General features: G+C 44.0%; 3 protein-coding genes across 6 annotated transcripts in view; 1 reads left to right on the forward strand and 2 right to left on the reverse strand.

The window, feature by feature from the left end:
• LOC120715145 (canalicular multispecific organic anion transporter 1-like) overlaps window positions 1–22600 on the forward strand; it is a 49756-nt gene that overhangs the window by 21047 nt on the left and 6109 nt on the right. For 3 of the 4 annotated variants that reach the window (XM_040001981.1, XM_040001982.1, XM_040001984.1), the window contains 10 exons: window positions 4265–4400; window positions 4491–4593; window positions 4679–4898; window positions 7376–7530; window positions 9610–9765; window positions 9869–10068; window positions 10178–10304; window positions 10421–10522; window positions 11626–11769; window positions 21333–21491. In XM_040001981.1, the coding sequence (XP_039857915.1) occupies window positions 4265–4400; window positions 4491–4593; window positions 4679–4898; window positions 7376–7530; window positions 9610–9765; window positions 9869–10068; window positions 10178–10304; window positions 10421–10522; window positions 11626–11769; window positions 21333–21491 (1502 nt within the window). Of the gene's footprint in view, window positions 1–4264; window positions 4401–4490; window positions 4594–4678; window positions 4899–7375; window positions 7531–9609; window positions 9766–9868; window positions 10069–10177; window positions 10305–10420; window positions 10523–11625; window positions 11770–12472; window positions 12744–21332; window positions 21492–22600 lie in introns of those variants that run through there. The other variant, XM_040001985.1, reaches the window with a different exon arrangement.
• Window positions 13172–17189, reverse strand: LOC120715148. Its single transcript, XM_040001988.1, has 2 exons — window positions 14984–17189; window positions 13172–13288 (listed from the first exon to the last, which is right to left on the reverse strand). The coding sequence occupies exons 1-2, from the start codon at window positions 16581–16583 to the stop codon at window positions 13254–13256; spliced, it is 1635 nt and encodes a 544-aa protein (XP_039857922.1). The 5' UTR covers window positions 16584–17189; the 3' UTR covers window positions 13172–13253.
• Window positions 16599–17696, reverse strand: LOC120715150. The gene has a single exon (XM_040001990.1). The coding sequence runs from the start codon at window positions 17462–17464 to the stop codon at window positions 16604–16606; it is 861 nt and encodes a 286-aa protein (XP_039857924.1). The 5' UTR covers window positions 17465–17696; the 3' UTR covers window positions 16599–16603.

The following is a 22600-nucleotide window of genomic DNA, read 5'->3' on the forward strand; positions in this document are numbered from 1 at the left end:
AGAGCGTCCGTGACCCTGCTCAGAGGGACCCCCGACCGGGGCTGCGTTCCCCTCCCTCGGACTCTCCACCCCAAAGCCCCGAAGCTCCGCGTCCACCTCAGGGGCTCAGGAGGTCAAGGAGGGAACGTAGGCTACCACCCCGCCTCAGAGACTGTGTCGTTCCCTCGGGGACGAGGAACTTATTGCTGGGGGGGCAGTGTAACGATGGTTAAGTGTTATTGTACAGTGACATGTTGGTGATCTCTGCACACTGTTGTTGTTCCTTTAAGATTCATGTTTGGTTGTGGTACAGGAAGGGGAGGGGGGACCTGGTTGTTTGTGTGTGTGTGTGTGTGCCAGGCTGGGGAGAGGAGTTGTACGAGGGCGCTCTCCCCGGAGTTAGCAACCCGCTTGCTTATGTGCCGAATAAACGGACAAACTGAGACCCAACCGTCTGGTTCTTGTGAATGTTACAGTATATTAGCTGTCAGGGCTAATGAGCGGTATGGATTCAGGCGCGGAGCTCTGGGTTGAAGCCGACAGTGCGGATAAGAAGGCTTGCCTTGCTATGCGGGTTATAAGATCACGAGCACACTTATCTACCGAGCTCCGAGTACAATCCAGCGTCGACTACCGTCTGGACACACCGTTAATTAAACTCCCAGAGAGCAGCCATTTGGCTTTTCTACCTATAAAACCCGGAGAGCAGCCAAATGGCTGGTAGGCTTTTAGCTAAGCTTTAGCTTCAGCCAAGTGGAAGCTAAATTGGCTAGTCATTCATATGTACAGTGGGGCAAAAAAGTATTTAGTCAGCCACCGATTGTGCAAGTTCCCCCACTTAGAATGATGACAGAGGTCAGTAATTTGCACCAGAGGTACACTTCAACTGTGAGAGACAGAATGTGAAAAAAAAAATCCATGAATTCACATGGTAGGATTTGTAAAGAATTTATTCGTAAATTAGGGTGGAAAATAAGTATTTGGTCACCTCAAACAAGGAAAATCTCTGGCTCTCACAGACCTGTAACATCTTCTGTAAGAAGCTTTTCTGTCCCCCACTCGTTACCTGTATGAATGGCACCTGTTTGAACTCATCATCTGTATAAAAGACACCTGTCCACAGCCTCAAACAGTCAGACTCCAAACTCCGCCATGGCCAAGACCAAAGAGCTTTCGAAGGACACCAGGAAAAGTATTGTAGACCTGCACCAGACTGGGAAGAGTGAATCTACAATAGGCAAGCAGCTTGGTGTGAAAAAATCAACTGTGGGAGCAATCATCAGAAAATGGAAGACATACAAGACCACTGATAATCTCCCTCGATCTGGGGCTCCACGCAAGATCTCATCCCGTGGGGTCAAAATGATCATGAGAACGGTGAGCAAAGATCCCAGAACCACACGGGGGGACCTGGTGAATGACCTGCAGAGAGCTGGGACCAAAGTAACAAAGGTCACCATCAGTAACACACTACAACGGCAGGGAATCAAATCCCGCAGTGCCAGACGTGTTCCGCTGCTGAAGCCAGTGCATGTCCAGGCCCGTCTGAAGTTTGCCAGAGAGCACATGGATGATACAGCAGAGGATTGGGAGAATGTCATGTGGTCAGATGAAACCAAAGTAGAACTTTTTGGTATAAACTCAACTCGTCGTGTTTGGAGGACGAAGAATACTGAGTTGCATCCCAAGAACACCATACCTACTGTGAAGCATGGGGGTGGAAACATCATGCTATGGGGCTGTTTTTCTGCCAAGGGGACAGGACGACTGATCCGTGTTAAGGACAGAATGAATGGGGCCATGTATCGTGAGATTTTGAGCCAAAACCTCCTTCCATCAGTGAGAACTTTGAAGATGAAACGAGGCTGGGTCTCCCAACATGACAATGATCCAAAACACACCGCCCGGGCAACAAAGGAGTGGCTCCGTAAGAAGCATTTGAAAGTCCTGGAGTGGCCTAGCCAGTTTCCAGACCTCAACCCCATAGAAAATCTGTGGCGGGAGTTGAAAGTCCGTGTTGCTCGGCGACAGCCCCAAAACATCACTGCTCTCGAGAAGATCTGCATGGAGGAATGGGCCAAAATACCAGCTACTGTGTGTGCAAACCTGGTAAAGACCTATAGTAAACGTTTGACCTCTGTTATTGCCAATAAAGGTTATGTTACAAAGTATTGAGTTGTATTTTTGTTATTGACCAAATACTTATTTTCCACCCTAATTTACGAATAAATTCTTTACAAATCCTACCATGTGGATTCATGGATTTTTTTTTCACATTCTGTCTCTCACAGTTGAAGTGTACCTCTGGTGCAAATTACTGACCTCTGTCATCATTTTAAGTGGGGGAACTTGCACAATCGGTGGCTGACTAAATACTTTTTTGCCCCACTGTATATTAGGTTGTTACCTGGGAATTCTGGAGGGAGGGGAGTGGGGGTTCCATCAGCCTCATTACTACATTTTCAGAAAGTCTCTCCCCAGTGGGACGATTGGGGTCCTTGCCAAGATATGGGAAGACATTGCAAATGTACTTGGATTTTAGGTCGCAAGCCACCCAAAACTTGATCCCAAACTTGTCAGGTTTACTTGCAATATACTGCAGGAAACAGCACCGAGTCTTTGATGGGAAAAGCTGTTCATCAACGGTGATATGTAGACCAGGGTTGTAGCACGTGATGCAGTTGGTGACAAATGATCCCCACACACTGGAAATTGCAGCGAACATGATTGACATGGCAGCACTGAATGCACATGTGCTGTATCAAGCATGCACCGGGACGAAGGAAAGACGGGTGGACTTCCTGGTGGAGCTTGCAAGAGAGTTGGCTCACTCTCATGTAGCTGCGAAGAAGGCAAGAAAAGAACAGTTGCTTTGGACACAACCCTCCACACCTAGCCCTGGAAAAAGAGCCATGTGTCAGGTCAAACACAAATGCAAGAACAATCATGCCACTGTGCGATGTGTTCACTGCAACAGATACACATGTGGTAAATGCAGACTACAGATACCATGGCAGTGCCAGGATTGTGAGTGATTGCTGAAAATGTTGAAATGTACTCACTCACTTTTTATTATTATTTGTAAATATGTGTACAAATGGTTGGTTTTTTGTACTGTTTTTATCAATAAATCTCAGCAACAAAGGACATACACCCATGTGTGTTGATTTCTCCCTAAGATGGCAAACTGAAACACTCCAAGTTGGTGACTTTTGGAGATTTATTTCCCTGGATGATTGAGAATGCATCAGACGAACACAAAAGGAAGTTCACAGCTTTTAGCAGCTCCCCCACCCCCTCATTGACACACCCCCACTCCCCTCCCTCCAGAATTCCCAGGTAACAACCTAATATACATATGAATGACTAGCATATTTAGCTTCCACTTGGCTGAAGCTAAAGCTTAGCTAAAAGCCTACCAGCCATTTGGCTGCTCTCCGGGTTTTATAGGTAGAAAGGTAGAAGCCTGGGGATGCTACTGTTAAATACCTCCGTGTAGTGAGGAATGATTAGCGACAGCTGGAGCTGAAGGTTACTCTTCCGGGTCAGAGGTCGGCCTTTCTCGCTCTCTCGGAGACGCCGCCCCTAGGCATAGCCCGACCCACAGAATAGGGAGGAAGAGAGAAAGAGAGGAAGGCGCACACACATCACAAATAAACAAGCAGGTCGTCCGGGGAGGACCGTCCGACCGTGACAATTAGCAACATAATCTGCACACATTACATGTTTTGTTAGTTGTAAAACCAAAACCTATGCTAAAATTATATAAGAATAAGAATAACTTTATTTATCCCGAGGGAAATTCTTTTGTCATGTACATGCTCAAAGCAGCAGGAGAGACAGAGGAACAGATGAATAAGATATACAATATATACAATAAGAATAGTAGTATACAGTAATATACAGTAGGATAGTGAAAGGCATAGTATCAAATAACTCTAACAAAGTAATATATATAACTATATCCTGGAGAATAAATAACTTAACTATCAGTGCAGGCAATTCTAGAAAGTGACATAGTATTGTGCAATAGAATAAAGGGGGTAGCAGCGTATGATGGGGGGATGAAACAAATATTCAATAAGGTACTGTTGAGTAATATTGCACGGTCTGAAAGGGAACAGAATAGCATTGGTAATAGTCTCAAGATACCACTAATATGAATGAATTAAATTTATTTTTGTCATCTTTTATGAATACTTTGTGTTGATGTTGTTCACATATTGACCCAAGTACCATAAATTACTGCCATATATGTAAAACACCATGTATATTGTTAATTTAGGTGAGGGCCAGGATGCAGAAGACATTGAGCTCTTCCCAGGTGGAGACAATGCCCAACCTGACGGTGCTTCGGAGGACACTGTTTCTCTTACACTGGAGCAAAAAAAGAGCATCCGCCGCAGCCAGCGCAATGGCAGGCAAGTTATATGAAACCAGGGAAGCAGCTTGTTTCAAATAGCATCTTTAGCAGAATGTCCATTTCATTTTTTTTTTTTTTTCATTTTTAGTGTCAGATTAAGAAGAAATAATTCCCTTACAAAATCTGCAAATGCTGATGAACCACAGAAAGGCCAGAAGCTTATAGAGAAGGAAACTATGGAAACAGGACAGGTAACAAAATGTTTTTGTACAACTAGCGCAAGATTACAACAAATAATAGCCTGTTTCCTGAGTGCCGTCTCGTGCTGATTTCCAGGTGAAGCTTGCAGTGTTCCTGCAGTACCTGCGAGCCATGGGCTGGGGATATTCTGCCATGGTTTTCCTGATTTACTTCATCCAGACCACTGCTTTCACCGGTCAAAATCTGTGGTTGAGTGACTGGACCGGTGATTCTGTGGAGTACTACAACATGACATACCCTTCCTGGAAGAGGGACACAAGGGTGGGAGTGTTCGGAGCTCTTGGAGTGGCTCAGGGTAACTGAACAGTCGTTCGTCGTCCCTTTTGTATTTGCAAATATTTTCAGGTTCATGTAAGTTAACATTAAGCAACTTTATGTCTTAAAGTAAGGAAAATTCCGTACCCTGTTATTTAGGATCCACTCATTTTTAGAGCGCTATATAGACAACCTAAACTTCCAGTCTTTTTATTGTACTAGAGGACTTGTGCACTGTGTGCGTTAGGTCCTTTGTCACAGGGACCCATGCTGCAAAGTGCATAGGCACCTATAACTTTTTATGTTAATAAGTAGAGACAATTATGAGGAATTTATTGATATACAGAATTCAGTTAAGCTATTTAATGATTAAACTCTGATGGCCCATCTTAGCAAAATGGATTTCCAGCAATAATAGGAATTAGGCAAGGCAAGTTTATTTATATAGCACAATTCAACAACAAGGTAATAAATAAAAAAAAGGGGGAAAAAGCATGATTTAAAATTTATTAAAAAAACAGTAGATAAAATCAGTAGTTAAAATGTAAGTTTTGAAATTTAAGCTTAAAAGTGTGGATTTGGTGTTTTATTCAAATGCAGCTGAGAACAGGTGAGTCTTCAACCTGGATTTAAATAAACTGAGTGTTTCAGCTGATCTGAGGCTTTCTGGGAGTTTGTTCCAGATATAAGGAGCATAAAAGCTGAATGCAGCTTCTCCGTGTCTGGTTCTGACTCTGGGAACTGGTAAAAGACCGGATCCAGATGACCTGAGGGATCTGGAAGGTTCATACTGGGTCAGGAGGTCACTGATGTATTTTGGTCCTAAACTATTCAGAGCTTTATAGACCAGCATCAGAACTTTAAAGTCTATCCTCTGACGGACTGGCAGCCATTGTAAAGACCTCAGAGCTGGACTGATGTGGTCCACTTTTTTGGTCTTAGTGAGGACTCGAGCAGCAGAGTTCTGAATGAGCTGTAGTTGTCTGACTGATTTTTTGAGGCAGACCTGTAAAGATGCTGTTACAGTAATCAAGCCTACTAAAGATGAATGCATGGACTAGTTTTTCCAGGTCCTGTTGAGACATCAGATCTTTTATCCTTGAAATATTCTTGAGGTGATAGTAAGCTGATTTTGTTATTGTCTTAATGTGTTTTTCTAAGTTTTGGTCTGCATCCATTACTACACCCACATTTCTTGCCTGGTTTGTGGTTTTTTAGGTGTATAGATTGAAGTTCTCTGGTGACCTGTAATCGTTTTTCTTTGGCACCAAAGACTATTACTTCAGTTTTGTTTTTGTTTAGCTGGAGAAAATTGTGGCACAACCAGTCATTAATTTCCTCAATGCATTTACCAAGAGTCGGTACAGGGCCTCGGTCTCCTGTTGACATTGTGATATATATTTGTGTGTCATCTGCATAGCTGTGATAGTTTATTTTGTTGTTCTTTATCATCTGTGCCAGTGGGAGCATGTAAATGTTAAACAGAAGGGGTCCCAAGATGGAACCTTGGGGAACTCCACATGTGATACTTGTGGATACTTAGGGGAGATAGTAGAAAGATATGCTTGAAGAAGGTGGGTAGAAAGATAATTAAACTAGAGCAATGACATCAGTATGATGATGATGTCATGTGGAAAGTGGAAGTGTTGTACAACTAGGAGCCAAACATCCAGGAAGTAAAGAGATGATTAATTGCAGTAATTTTTTAACTCACTATTACTAAATATAAAGGCTCAAGTTATCTAACTCACTGCAACATTAAGAGCAGCCTGAGACTGAGTTTATCACCAACAGTTATTGTATTTAAATGGAAAATAAATAAAGGGAGAGGGATGAGATGAGTGAAAAAATACAGAGGAGTACAAAGGGGGGGGGGGGGAACATTTGTTATTTATTTGTCCTTTAACAGTATTTTATTTACACCTTTCAAATGTGTTTTTTTCTTTTCATATGATATTAAAAAAAAAACAGTGTGTACATTTGACATGCAGCATATTTTATTTTAATAGAAATAGAAATCTAATGGAAGAACAGTTGATATTAATATACCGCAAGAAATTATTGAAATTATCATTGAATTGTCAATGCTGCCATGGATAACAATGAAATAGTGCCGGTTGCTCTATCATGTTGTAAATTGGGGACAAATTATATGTCAGAGTTATATGTTTTATTCCAGCTACTTTATATTGTAAATTAAGGACAAAGAATCAAGACTGTCAATTTGGACCTTGGTTCAGCTTGAACTCAGCTTTACATGCAGAGCATATATTGCTGATTGAACTATTTTTTTCCCCCATAAAAATAAGAATTGAATATGAAAAAAGTTAAATACAATTTCTTCTGTCATTATTGCCCTATTATTATTTTGTAATAATAATAACAGCCATTCTATATCAGTAGGCAGGGAAAAGCACACCAGAGTGTTACTGTAACTTCAAGGTTCTGTCCACAGTGGATTTGTCTTTGTTAAAAATGTAGTTCTATTATTTAGAAACTTTCTTGTTTTTATTGCAGGTCTCTTTGTGTTCCTTGGCACACTGCTCTTAGCCAATGCTTCCATTGATGCATCTCGTATCCTGCATTCACGACTTCTTAACAACATCCTGCGAGTTCCTATGGTTTTCTTTGACACTTCACCTATTGGAAGAGTGATCAACCGCTTTGCCAAAGTAGGGTCTTGTAGTTCACTTTTTAAGGATTCTTTTCATGAATTTTAATATTTATTTTATCTTCTTGTGGCTTGTATGATTACAAATACAAAGTATAACTAGTTTTTAATGTCATTTCTAAAATAACAGTGCTAAAAATTGAAAAACTAAACATTAAATTTAACATTAAAAAAGCTTTTATTTGTGTTTGCTGCAAGTTGTATATCTACTTGTATTATTTATTTTTCCCACTTTAGCTTAAATGTTTGAATACAACCCTAAATATTCTTAAAATTGTTAAAGTAAAGTAAAAGTATATATAATTTTATTTGTATAGCACCTTTCAAGATAAATATCACAAAGTGCTTCACAGAGAAGCTAAAACATAAAAACAAAAATCAAGCAAGTTTAGAAAGATGAGTTTTTAGCTGTTTTTTTTTTTTTTTTTTTTTTTAAAAAAGAGACCACTGAGTCCACAGATCTCAAGTTCAAAGGAAGAGAGTTCCACAGTCTGGGGGCCACAGTTACTAAAGCTCTGTCGCCCTTTGTTTTCAGCCTCGTATAATGGACAACCAGCAAGCCCTGATCACATGACCTCAGGGACCTTCTGAGCATGTATAGATGTAAAAGATCACTGATATATGTTGGTGCTTTTCCATGCAGGGCCCTGAACATCAGAGTCATAATCTTAATCTTAACGTGAATTTAATAGGGAGCCAGTGCAGCTGGTTCAGCAGGCATGTGGCACGGTAGTACTTAGAAGTCTTGGTCAGAAGCTTTACAGCAGCATTCTGAACAACTTACAGATGCTCCAAAGAAGCTTTCCATAGACAAGTGAACAAAGAATTACAATACTCCAAACAAGATGAAACAAATGCATGTATGACAGTTTCCAGTTCTGAGTGTGATACAATGGGACTCAGCTTAGCAATATTTCTCAAGTGATAAAATCAGGAGTGGACCAGAGATTTAGCATGAATGTCCAAAGTCAGAGCTGAGTCAAAAGTTACACTAAGGTTCCTGATAAAAGGTTTGGCAAATGTAGAACGTGACCCTGAGTTTTCCATAACCCTAGGTACAAATTTTTTTAGGAGCACAAACAAGGACTTCAGTTTTCACCTCATTAAGTTGAAGAAAGTTATCAGCCATCAAACCTCTAATGGAGTCCATGCACCTATGCAAAATCTGTAGCTTGGAAATGTAAAGAAACTGTTCGTTCTTTAAGTCTTTCTTTAAAGAGGCTTTCTTCCCAATTGCCTCCTCAAGTATACAGTTCAGTTAAATTTCATTTATCTAGTGCTGACACACAGTAACAGTCACTAAAGGTACATTATATTGTAATGGCAAAGATCTTACAACAATCGAGAAAAAACCCTCAAACAATCAGATGACTCCCTATGAGTCAGTACTTTGTGACAGTTGGAATGAAAAACGTCCTTTTAACAGGAAGAAACTTCTGGCAGAACTAGACTCAGAGACGCCGTCTGTTTGGGGGTGAAAGAAGGGAGACTAGTCAAAGACATAATGTGGAAGAGAGCCAGAGATTAATAATAATTAATAATTAATGCAGAGTGGTGTATAAACACAACATATGAAATCAATATACTGATCAATTTTATTTTATTTACACAGTAGCAAATCAAAACAATTTGCTGTAATGCAGTAATATGGTTGTAGTCCTGTTGTCTCTGTTTGCTGCTGCTACTAAATTCAGCCACTTGTAGAAAAAGGAGCTAATTTCTCTTGTATCCTCAAATCCTACTTATAACAGCCAAAGGGTCTTAATGGACTAATAATTAATTATTAAATTATTAAGTCTTTAGAGTGGCTGTAAGACTATATTCTTTGACTCAGCTATAATCTTTGGAATAACTCAAATCTTTAAAAGTGTTTAGTCACTGATAAACATCCATGACTTATCATTGACATTTTCTCCAATATCCTGACTTTAGCTTTTATAATACTTGAATTCATTCTTCTAGTATTATTTACACTTATAATTTTGCTAATTATGTACTTTTTATGTTTTTAAATGTGCATTATAAATCAAATTGACCTGTGACTTTAATAAATACTAACTCTCCAAATATTATCCTAAAGGACATTTTTACCATAGATGAGGCCATTCCTGCTTCCTTGCGCTCCTGCCTTCTGTGTCTGATGTCTGTACTGGGGACAGTATTTGTCATCTGCCTGGCAACTCCTTTCTTTGCCATAGTTATCATTCCTCTGGCCCTGATCTACTTCTTTGTACAGGTAAGCTAAACAAGGTAAAGAAGATATGTAAAAAAAGCTACCCTCACTTTCCAATAATATGAAATGCAAGCTGATTTTGTTTTGTCTTTCTCTCTACACCCAGCGCTTTTATATTGCCGCTTCAAGACAGCTGCGTCGGCTGGACTCTGTGTCTCGCTCACCGATATACTCTCACTTTAGTGAGACGGTGTCCGGCCTGTCAGTGATAAGAGCCTACAAGCATCAAGAAAGGTTTCTTAAACACAATGAAGTAACTATAGATGAAAACCTCAAAAGTATCTACCTGCGGATCGTGTCTGACAGGTCAGACATTGAACAGTGTACCTGCAAATACAGATAAGCATGTGATGCTAATTGATGAGACCCTAAAATTTGTTTGTGTGCATATTTGTGGGGTTTGTTTTCTTGACAGATGGCTGGCCATACGTCTGGAGTTTGTTGGAAACCTGGTGGTGTTTTTTTCTGCTCTGTTTGCTGTCATTTCCAGAGATTCTATTGACAGTAATGTGGTTGGCCTATCTGTATTATATGCCCTTAATGTTAGTCACAAAAACACTCAGAATTTATCCTTATTTCATCAGTGTTTATATGTGTGATATTAATAAAATGCAGGAATAATGTAAACACAGACCTCTCTCCTGTTGGGGTTCTGCAGGTAACCCAGACCCTCAACTGGCTGGTGATGACGACCTCAGCGCTGGAGACCAATATTGTAGCTGTGGAGAGAGTGAACGAATACACTCAGCTTAAGAACGAGGCATGTAGAAATACTTTGTGAGCAAGACATTATTTATCCATTCATCCATTCTCTTCAGTCTATCCTTATCTGGGTCACGGGGGTGCTGGAGACTATCCCAGCTACCCTATCGTGAGGGTGATACACCCTGGATGTGTCGCCAATCTGAAACAGGGATAACACAAAAGACAGACATCCATTCATACTGATATTCATACCTGTGGGAAATTTAGAATCTCCAATTGACCACACCCCACTAACTGCATATCTTTGGACTGTAGGAGAAAGCCAGAGAACCCACACAGATATGGGGAGAGCATGCAAACTAAACAAAGAAAGGTCCCAGCCAGATGCTTGAGTCTTACTCAGGACTTTCTTGCAGTGAGGCAACAGTGCTAACTACCATGCTGCCATATGACATTATTTATATTTTGGTTGAATCAAAATCTACTGTTTTCTTAAATAGGACATGAATTTTAAGATTTCCGCAGGCTGTGAGTTTATTGTAACTCTGACAGTTCAACAGGAATCTAATAAGCTTGTGTGCGACATCAACTGTAGTGTTTGCTCACTGTACAGTGATAATACTTTTATTCCCAGCTGCTGTTTCTCCACTGTTTCTTAACATACTACCGATAATAGTTCAGATAACTGTCAAACAAACAAGATTTTGATGCAACAGTTTAATTTTATGTTTCACTGACTTTTGAGTTCACATGTTTGAACTCCATCTGTTATATTTGAGTTTGGTTGTTTATTCATAATGGCACCAGAGCTCCACTGATTAGCACATCCCATCATGATGTTCATACTGAATTTAATCTGATTTAGAATATAACATTGCACATGTACACTTGGCCTTGATTGTTAATCTTGGTTGCATATTTTCATTTGAGCTATTTAATTTTTTACCAAGTGTGACGTCTTTTTAAGTTTTCTTTTTTTCCTTTATTTTAGTGGTGTAATGCGTGCATGTCTGTATGTATGGCGTCTGTATAATTTTGTTTCTTATTTATCTTGGTTTGAATATTAATGCACAACATATAAAAGAGCTACCTTAGCTCGATTTGATAGCTTTTGTATTATATTACACATGCATTCTGCTTCTTTTTCTGTTGGTACAGGCTGACTGGGTAACTGACACTCGACCTCCACGGATGTGGCCAGAGGCAGGAAGAGTGCATTTTGAGAACTACAAAGTCCGTTACAGACCTGAATTGGATTTAGTGCTGCATGGAATCACTTGTGACATCAACAGCACTGAGAAGGTGTGTGTGTGTGAGCGTGAGAGGGAGAGTCTCCATATATGTATAAAGTTCCTGTAAAAGTTATAGGTTTTACTGTATCTGATATCATATTCACCAAAGATACAAAAGCATGCACTGCTAAAAAAGAAAAAGAAAAAAAATTGGATGGACATTAAATCATTGGGAAGTATTTTTCTCCCTCATTGAAAAATCCATAATATATAAAATTGTACCACTATTTTTTAATTTAAAAGGTTCACTATTAACAACGTGTGCAAGCTTTCTGCTGGCTGAGATTGGCCAACTGTATCTAAAATGTAGCTTCCAGATACAGACATGCACATCATTTTTTATTTGAGTTTAGAAAAGCTATTATGTTGAAATTTGTAATTTAGACTTTGTGCTGTAAGACATTGACATTCTATTGTTTGGGTTTTTTTAATGTTTTATAGACCAATCTATTAATCAATTACTCAAGAAAGATGCCACAGATCAATCTGTGTTGGCAGTAATTACATATAATTCAACTGTAAAATAATGTGAACTATCAGTTTTTCTTTTAATTTATACATTATGTGTATTACTGTATATTATAATCAGCTGTGATATGTAAACATGTAACTAGTCTATGGGCAGTTGTTCCCAAACTTTTTTTTGCTAGGCCCCGGAATATTCAGCATTGCTATCAATACATCCATCCACCCATCTTCTTGCGCTTATCCAGGACCGATTCGTGGGGGCCAGCAGCCTAAGCAGAGAAGCCCAGACCTCCCTCTACCTAGTCACCTCCTCTAGCTTATCCAGGGGAACACCAAGGCGTTTCCAGGCCAGCCAAGAGATATAATCTCTCCATGGTTTCCTGGGTCTTTGCTTTCCTGCTGAGGACCATGGCCTCAGATTCGGAGGTGCTGATTTTCATTCCCACCGCTTCACACTCGGCTGCAAACCGTTCCAGTGCGAGCTGGAGGCCATTACCCAATGAAGTCAACAGAACTTAAGGTTATGTATATAACCCCGGTTCTCTGAGTAGCATGAGTGAGTGTCTCACTATGGGAACGCGTCCTGCGTGACCTCATCAGAAGCTCAAATACCATTACGCCAGCCCTTACAGGCTGGCTAGGTGACGCCCATGTCAGGACGGGCCAGTGCCTCCCTATATAATAGGCTGACATAGCGTCAGATGTCATTCAAAACAAGCCCACCTCTTCCTCGCTTCCATAGCAAGGAGGGCGGTCTGGTGAGACACTCACTCATGCTACTCAGAGAACCGGGGTTATATACATAACCTTAAGTTCTCTTTCATAGCATTCGTTTCGTGTCTCACTATGGGAGAAATACTGACTCCCGGATTGCCAGACATGCCTGTTAAGAAGACAACTGTCCCCAACAGCACTTCACAGGGGAGAGGCCCCCACCCGGGAAGAACCTGCACTGAGGACTGAACGCGCTAGGTTAGGTGCTGTCACATCTAACCTGTAAAACCTAGCAAATGTATGAGGTGAAGTCTAGCATGCAGCTGCACACACCTCCTGAATAGAAACTCCCAGAGGTGGGACCAAGTCATTGTTTTGCAAGTCTCAAGTAAGTCTCAAGTCTTTATCCTCAAGTCTCAAGTCAAGTCTCAAGTAATGTCAGGCAAGTCAGAGTCGAGTCTCAAGTCACTGGTGTAAAAGTCCAAGTAAAGTCACAAGTCTGAAATTTTGAATTTCAAGTCCTTTCGAGTCTTTAAAAAAAACAAACGAAAAAATAATGTTGCAGTTATATGCTAAATGTAAATATTAGACCATGTAATTTTTAAATCTGTGTTTTTCTCAACACATGACAAAATAGTGAACTTAGAAAATATACACAAATTGTGAAATTGCACCTCTTTAAAATGCAGCTCAATTAAACCTAGCTCCAAGAATAATTTTCACCGACAGTTCTGAGATAAGCTGCATGTTATTCTTGGATGCGGTTGTAGGACTGGCTTTAAAATCGCATGACAAAAATATCATACACATTAAAAAAAAACCTGCATCACCAACATAGCCTGGACAACATTTGCTAGTTAGATGAAGTCAGCTATCTCATCGTAGCATATTTATATGCATATTTATAATCATACGGTTCTTGGAGTGAGTGCACACACTCGTGAAGTTTAGTAACTTCAGGTCACTGCAACAAGCCCAGGTACAGTTTACCGACGGATGGGTGCAGGACCTTGAAATGCACCGTGTAGAAAGTAAAGACCATCGTACGTATCATAAGTTTACCAGTCTCACAAATCGTCTTCATAAATACACATTCGTTAACCGTTGAATAATAGGACCTTTGAGCTCAATGGTAATTAATTAGCAGTGGAAATAATTTCTGGTAGCATCACAGAAATGTAGCAGTGACAATAATACTGTATGCTGTAATCGCACTGGGCAATTAGTGATACAAAAAAAACTGTTTTACCCTGTGAATAAAAGTATATGTTTTTGTCAATGTACCATAATAACAGAAGCGAAACGCAATATTGTGTCAGGACAATTCACTGTTTATGCACAATAAATAAAGGAGCATAGCGCGACAATTTCTGTTCAGCGCCAGACTTGCTTGTAACCTATATCACCAATTATGTTATGAAAACGACGCATTAACTACTACAGCAGACTGACCTTTGTGGGAATGCTTGGAGCAGACTAACCTGTGAGCTGGAGTGTTCTGGGACGTTATATTTGATCTTTGAATGGCTGCAATCCAGGCCACCCGTCGCCTCTTTGTTACTTCGGAAATATGGCTCGAACAATTTCTCTTCAACGACGTAATCCGATAACAACCGATCTCTTTACCCGTCGGCTTCCCGTGGCTGTCATGCGACCGGCTATTGCAGTTAATAATACAACAGCTTCTTGCCATTTTTGTGTTTCTTTTTATCGCTGTATAACTGATTTTAATTGAAAGCCTGCGTGCGCTAGTACCGCTTGCCACGAGTTCCCAGAATCCTTTGCGGTTCTACCCGTGAATGACGTCACATTTTCAATCTCTATATAATATGCATGTTAAATTTTATATTTGGGGTGAAATATCAAGTCTTTTCAAGTAAACCGGTTCAAGTCCAATTCAAGTCCCAGGTCATTGGTGTAAAAGTCCAAGTCAAGTCACAAGTCTTAGAACATTTTTTCAAGTCAAGTCTAAAGTCATAAAATTAATGACTCGAGTCTGACTCAAGTCCAAGTCATGTGACTCGAGTCCACACCTCTGGAAACTCCCCTAAAGAGAGCCCATGAGGTCGCCAGACCTGTAGTGGAATGTGCACGTAAGCCAGCAAGGGGCTGAAGGCCCCTGCTAGTATAGGCCAGGGCAATTGCTCCTACAATCCAATGGGAGAGGCGCTGTTTAGACACAGGCTTTCCCATATGTGGTTTAGCCCAGGACACGAACAGCCGGTCACTTCGTCTGACACTCTGGGTTCGGTCCATGTAAATGCACAGAGCACGGACTGGACATAAGGTATGCAGCCGCTGTTGCTCCTCTGAGGAGAAAGGCGGTGGGCAAAAGGCCGGCAGTTCTATAGGTGAACATGTGCCGACAACCTTCGGGACAAAGGCAGGGTTGAGCTGCATACTGACCCTCGTATTATCTGAGGAGAACTGAATGCATGACTGATGCACTGAGAGAGCGTGGATCTCTCCCACACGTTTAGCAGAAGCTAAAGCAATTAATAGAGCCGTCTTCAAGGACAGAAATTTTAACTCAACCTGTTCCAGGGGTTCAAATTGGCAACAGGAGAGCGCAGCCAACACTGTGGGAAGGTCCCACGATGGAGCCAACGGCCTAGACGTAGGCAATTTACGCCGTGCACCCTTCATGAAACAGCATATTAAGGGATGTTGGCCAACAGTCTTTCCCTCAAAACCAATATGGCAGGCTGAAATTGCTGCCAAATACACCTTGATGGTGGAGAAGGCTTTACCCCTATTAATCAGGGCCTGAAGAAATGACAGAATCACAGCCACAGAGCACTGAAAAGGGATGGCCTGTGATTCTAAGCACCAGCTTTCAAACACACGCCACTTGTGCTCATATAGCGTCCTAGTAGACGATGCTCCAGAACACTGAATAGTGTCGATAACACTATGAGGGAGCCCCACTGTGTTCAGGTTAAACCACTCACGGGCCAAGCCCACAGAGCTAGCCTCTCTGGGTGGGGGGGGGGGAATATTCCCCCCTCTGAGACAGGAGGTCTCTGCGTAGTGGTAACGGCCAAGCACAGCTGCTGAAAAATCACCGCCAGCCAGTGCTTCCCTGGCCAGTGCGGGGCTATCAGGATCATATAGTGACTTCTCCCCCTCACTCTGGCCAGAGTTGGAGAAATGAGGGCCACTGGGGGAAAAGCATAGAGGAGGGTTCTCGGCCACTCGTGAGCTAGAGCATCCACCCCGAGTGGAGCTCTCTGATCGTGCAGCGAGTAAAACAGGGGACACTGAGCATTCTCCCTGGATGCATAAACGTCCACGGTCGCCCGACCGAATCGCAGCCAGATCTGCTTCACCACCTCTGGGTGAAGCTTCCAGTCCCCATACAGTGGGTTGCCCCTGGAGAGAAGATCTGCTCCAAAGTTCAAGACCCCCGGCACGTGAGCCGCTCTCAGTGACAGCAGGTGGACACTGCTCCAGACTATCAGTCTGTGTGCCAGTGTGTGTAACTTGGGGGGACCCCACACCCCGCTGTCTGTTGATATAGGCCACAACAGTGGAATTGTCCAACCTCACTAAAACATGATGACCTCTCAGCCAAGGGAGAAAGTGTTTTAGCGACAGGTGAACCGCCAGCAGTTCCAGACAGTTTACGTGGGTGGAGCGCATGTGAGGGCCCCCTTCCCCATTCACTGTCCTGCCCTCGTGGGTGGCCCCCCCTCACCCGGAGGGAGTCTGGGCTGAGCCCTATGAAAGTAATGCATTGAGTTGGCGTCGATGTGCTCTTTTCCATGAGCGGGTCCACTGCTGCCTCGGTGCACGTCACAAACACCCTTGGGCTCAGTGAGAGACCAAAAGGCAGGGCTACACACTCTTATGCTATCCCCTGGAAAGCAAATCTCAGATACTTTCGGCGTGGGGGGATATATGAGGATGTGGAAATAAGCATTCCTCAGGTCGATCGCTGTGAACGAGTCACCTGCTCGTACAAACCGTAGCAGCGAGGTGTGCATCAACATCCTGAACTTGTATGTCCTTAAATACCGGTTCAGGGCACGGAGATCCAGAATGGCTCTCATCCCCCTCCCCCCATTCTTTGGCACAAGGAAATACCTTGAATAAAATCCGCTGTGCATTTCCTCGGGAGGGACAACTCTTATAGCTCCTTTGTCTCTCAAGGCGGAAATTTCCTCCAGGAGAAAACTGGCATACTCGCCCAGAGCATGAGAGTAAATGATTTCTTTGAAATGTGGTGGAGCGACATTGAATTGCAGCCTGTAGCCCTTTTTCAATGTCTTCAACACCCATGCTAACTGAGCGCAGGTGGCCCAGCTCTTCATGCGAAGAGACAGAGGGCTCACTGGCCACTCCACCGAAGATGGCGTTTTGGCGCCCCTTGTGGTCGCAGCGCGAACCATACGCCATTTCGGTGTCCCGTCACCTCTGTCACAGGCGAGGGAGGTGACGGGCTCATCTGCATCATCACAGCCGTGGAAACGCGAGTCTCCACGGGCTGCGTTATGGCAGACGTTGCTCTTGTTTTTCAACATTTTTTTTTTTTTTTTTCATGTGTTTTGCAACACTCGACAGCGCCCTCGGCAAACTGCCTGGATGCGCGTGTCGGGGCTTTTTAATACAGAATGCACGAAATAAGTGCTAGTGAAACAATACTGTGAACTTTGGCTCTCTTTCCCTCTGGCGGGTCCGGTGACAGGAACGCCGGCCCGAGTTAAGCACTCTGTGTGTTGAACTCGCTCTGGAACGGAGCTGGGAGGCGGCAGGGCGGCCGCTTCTTCCTCCTCACGATCGTGGCAGCGGGGGGAGGAGGAGGGGCCGCTTGAGGTCTGGCCTGAGGAGATTGCTTCCGAGTCCATGGATTCTTAGGGGCCCCGGCAGCCTCGGGGGCTGCCTGCGTCTTAGGCACCTTGGGAATCCTGAAAGCGGGGACCGGGCGAGACGCTGCCTGCACGAATGACTGGCGCGGCGCTGCTGGGGTGGCGTGCTGGGCCCTCCTCGGCAGGCAGAGTTTCAGAGCCTCATCATCTCTCTTTTTCTCCTCACATCTCTTCTGCATGGATGTAACAGCCGCACCGAAGAGACCTTGAGGGACGACAGGGGTGTCGAGGAGTTCCTCTTTCTCCTTGGTCGTCAGGTTGGTGAGCCCGAGCCAGCGTGCTCGCTCCTGAAGAACCATGAGGCCCATGGCTCTCCCAGTAGCCTGTATGGCTACCTTGTGGAGGCGGAGGACGTGGTCAGTTATAACGCAGATTTCTTCCCACACTGTGGTATCTGGTTTAGTTGTCATGTCCTCTTCTAGCTCAGCTTGGTAAGCCATTAGCATAGAGGAGGCGTTGTGGGCTCTTACTGACAGAGCCGCTGCCTTGTAGCACTTATCTGTAAGGCTAGACTGGAAGCGGTCTGCTTTGGAGGGGAGAGATGGGGCCGATGAGGACAGAGACGTCTTCGGGTGAAGATGGCTCGCTACCAACGGCTCCACTTGTGGCATCTGGCGGAGGCCGACAGACTCCATCCCCTCACAATCCAACAGGGAGCTCCCCACGATGGGGTGTTTCTCGCTGTAAGGTTTTGCTTTCCACGTCACCGCTATCTCATCGAGTAGCTCAGGAAAAACAGGCAACACATGCTTCCCCGTCTTTTTCGCCTTCGGCAATTTCTTACCGTCAAAACGAGACTTTACAACCTCTGTTTGTATGGCGGACCACGGGATGTTGAGCCTAGCAGCTGCGCGCTTGCACATGTCCTGCATGTCGAGATCCAGGGGAGACGGCGGTGTCGGTTTTTCAACCTCGGCGGTAGCCGAGGGCTTTGCAGCCCAGCTGATGATAGCCAAGGAGGCGGAATCTTCCTCCTCGCCGTCGTCAGACAGCAGGAGGTCCGAGTCAGCCGACTCATCTCCGTCCTTGTTGGCATCTCCTCCCCAGGTGACTCCAGCATCGGGGAAAAACACACGATCTCTGTGTGCTTCCAGCGACGGGAAAGCGGTCACGATGGGCTGAGGGTCTGCCTCTGCCCAGCTCGGCCCTGGCGTTGCGGCCAAATCATCGGCCATCTCAATTTCTCCTTGCGCCGCAGCAGCCTCACACAGCAAAGGGTCGCCACCCGACAGTTTAGCCTGGCGAGCTAACCTGCGGCGGAGTGGTTTGCGTGGGAAAGCCGCGCAGTGGATACAGTCTTGTGCGGGTGTCAAGGCAGCCTGAGCGTGAGATAAACCCAGGCATGCCGCACACACGGGGTGTGTATCCCAGGCAGAAATCTTCTTGCCGCAAGGACAAAGTTTTGCAACTTCGTTGGCCGTCGTAGCCATGGTTAGCTAGAGGGTTGCGCACGTTAGCGAGACTGACACAGAGTGCGGAGAATATTGCTATTCCTCGCTAACGTGGGGTGAAAAGTGTTGCTACTTTTCTACAGGTATTGCTACCTAATGTGTAAAAGCCGCTAGCGTCGAAGGGTATTGCTACCTGATGGTGAGCTAGAGGTACCTTTATTAGCAAAGTGTTGCTACTTCGCTTTCGGAAAATATTGCTACTTCCCTGGGTGAAAGTATTGCTACTTGGCACCAGCACTAGCTACAGAACAGTATTGCTACTGCTTGTATGCTAGTGGACAACTGAAAAGCTGGGAACAAAGCGCCCGGCGACCGAGTTGTTCACTCGAATCTGTGGACAGTTTAGCTTTAGCACCCAATAGCACAGTTGTCTACAGGCTTCTGTGAGAAGCGAGAAGAGGTTTTTGAATGACATCTGACGCTATGTCAGCCTATTATATAGGGAGGCACTGGCCCGTCCTGACATGGGCGTCACCTAGCCAGCCTGTAAGGGCTGGCGTAATGGTATTTGAGCTTCTGATGAGGTCACGCAGGAGGCGTTCACATAGTGAGACACGAAACGAATGCTATGAAAGAGAACCACATCATCTGCAAAAAGCAGAGATGAGATTCTGCGACCACCCAAGTGAAAGCCTTCCGTCACTTGGCTGCGCCTAGAAATTCTATCCATAAAATTTATGAACAGAAGAGCAGCCCTGGCAGAGCTCATCACCAAACAAGAACGAGCCTGACATTGCTGGCTATGCGGCCAAGCTCTTGCAACGGTTGTATAAGGATTCAATGGCCCGTAGCAATGGGCCAAGGATCTCATACTCCTGGAGCACAGGACACTCCAAGGGACACGGTCGAATGCCTTCTCCACATCCACAAAACACATGTAGACTGGTTGGGCAAACTCCCATGCACACTCAAGTATCCTTGAGAGGATAAAGAGCTGGTCCAGTGTTCGACAACCAGGACGAAAACCACATGGTTCCTCCTGTATCCGAGGTTCGACTAACAGACAGACCCTTCTTTCCAGCACTCTGGCATAGACTTTCCCGGGGAGGCTGAGGAGTGTGATCCCCCATAGTTGAAACACACCCTCCGGTCCCCCTTCTTAAAAATGGGAACCATCTATCAATCCAGAGGTACCTCCCCTGATGTCCACGCAACATTGTAGAGGTGTGTCAACCAGGACAGCCCTACAATATCTAGAGCCTTCAGGAACTCAGGGCATACCTCATCCACCCCAGGGGCTCTGCCACCAAGAAGTTGTTTGGTGTGCGTTGAAGATCTCGCAGACTGGGGCCTCTTCTAGGCATTCCCAGCACACCCTAACTATACATTTAGGTGCACCAGGCCTGTCCAGCGTCCTTCTCTGCCACCTGATCCAACTCACCATCAGATGGTGATCAGCTGACAGTTCAGCCCCTCTCTTTATCTGAGTGTCCAGAACATATGGCCACAGGTCTGGTGATACAATTACAAAATCAATCATCAACCTGTGGCCTAGAGCATCCTGGTGCTACATGCACTTATGGACACTCTTATGTTAGAACATGGTGATTGTTGTGGCCAAACTGTGGTTTGCACAGAAGTCCAACAACAAAACACCGCTCGGGTTCAGATCCGGGAGGCCATTCCTCCCAGTCACGCCCCTCCAGGTCTCCCTGTTGTTCCCCACGTGTGCACTGAAGTATCCCAATAGGACAACAGAGTCCCCAATGGATTAGGGTAAGATCAAACACTGACAACGTTGAAACATTGGTGTCAAAGTAAAACTGAGTAAAGACTGTCTGCATTGCAACAACATATATCACGGAATTACTGCCAATAGCAGTGATGACTATAAGCGCTATAAAATATCCACTGCCTCTGAAAAATGTTGCTTCTTTCTGTAACGTTACTGAAATGTCTAAGATCTTTTACAAACTAAGTACAGACTGAGTATATTTGCTTATTATTGCATTATTTATTGCTATACTGTTAAATACAATTTATATCCAGAAAGAAAAATGTGTAGATTTTTTTTTTTCAAATATGCGTCAGCTGTTATTTTGATCTTATGTGTTTTCTCTCATTGCATTCAGATTGGTATTGTTGGTCGCACAGGAGCTGGGAAATCAAGTCTTACCAACTGCCTGTTTAGAATTATTGAAGCTGCTGAAGGTCGCATCCTCATTGATGATGTAGATATCGCTACAATAGGCCTGCATGACCTGAGACACAGACTCACAATTATACCACAGGTATACACATAAATATAAACAATAACCAAAGGAGCTTGCAAAGAAAAGCGTCTGGACTTCTTTAAGTTACTTGAAGATGTTTCACCTCTCATCCGAGAAGCTTCTTCAGTTCTAAGGTCAAATGGTGGAGAGTCCCAGATATAAACCTAGTCGGAGTAACCCCCCACAGAGGGACAAAAGGACCCCCTGATGATCCTCTAATCGCCTGGCCCAAGGTGTGAAACTGGGTGTGGGTCAGCCAGAGTTTCGGGTGAGTTCATTATGAAACCTGGCCCCACCTTATCATGCAAATTCCTGAGATCAGATGGCCCAGGATGTGAGTTGGCGTTAAGGCGTCTGGGAAGGGATCTCAAAACTGGATTATAGATGGCAGAGAGTTGGTGTCGTGAACCACCGCCTCTGTTCAAAGATGGTCGCTCACAGTGGACATAGATGGCTTCTTTCACTCCTCTTTCAAACCATCTGTCCTCGCTGTCCAAAATGTGAACATTCGCATCCTCGAAAGAGTGACCTTTATCCTTAAGATGCAGATGGACTGCTGAGTCTTGTCCTGTGGAGGTGGCTCTTCTGTGTTGTGCCATGCGCTTGTGAAGTGGCTGTTTGGTCTCTCCAATGTAGAGGTCTGGGCATTCCTCGCTGCACTGTACAGCATACACCACATTGTTAAGTCTGTGTTTTGGTGTTTTGTCTTTCGGGTGAACCAGTTTTTGTCTGAGCGTGTTGCTGGGTCTGAAATGCACCGGGATGTCATGCTTGGAGAAAACTCTCCTGAGTTTTTCTGGGTCTGCCAGATCAAGATCAGGCAGACCCTGCAGGAACTGGAAACCCTTCTACCCTCTCCAATCTTAGAAGAGGTTTACAAGTTTGTGGACAAGGCTCAGCGGGCCCAACACTCTAAAGGAAAAGAAAGACAACGCAGGAAATTTCACACCTTGCTTTCAAAAACACACACTCCTCATCCTGAACCTACACAACCCAGAGAAGGAAACACACCTGAAGTCAGTCAGGAGAAATGGGTTAAGAACTTTTCAGACAGGATTCTCACTGAACCTGAAAAGAGAATATTAGCCAAAGACTCGATTTTGCCATTTCTCCACAACAGTTGCCCA

The sequence above is a fragment of the Simochromis diagramma genome, unplaced genomic scaffold, assembly GCF_900408965.1.
Source record: "Simochromis diagramma unplaced genomic scaffold, fSimDia1.1 OVJJ01000421.1, whole genome shotgun sequence".
NCBI classification, from domain to species: Eukaryota; Metazoa; Chordata; class Actinopteri; order Cichliformes; family Cichlidae; genus Simochromis; species Simochromis diagramma.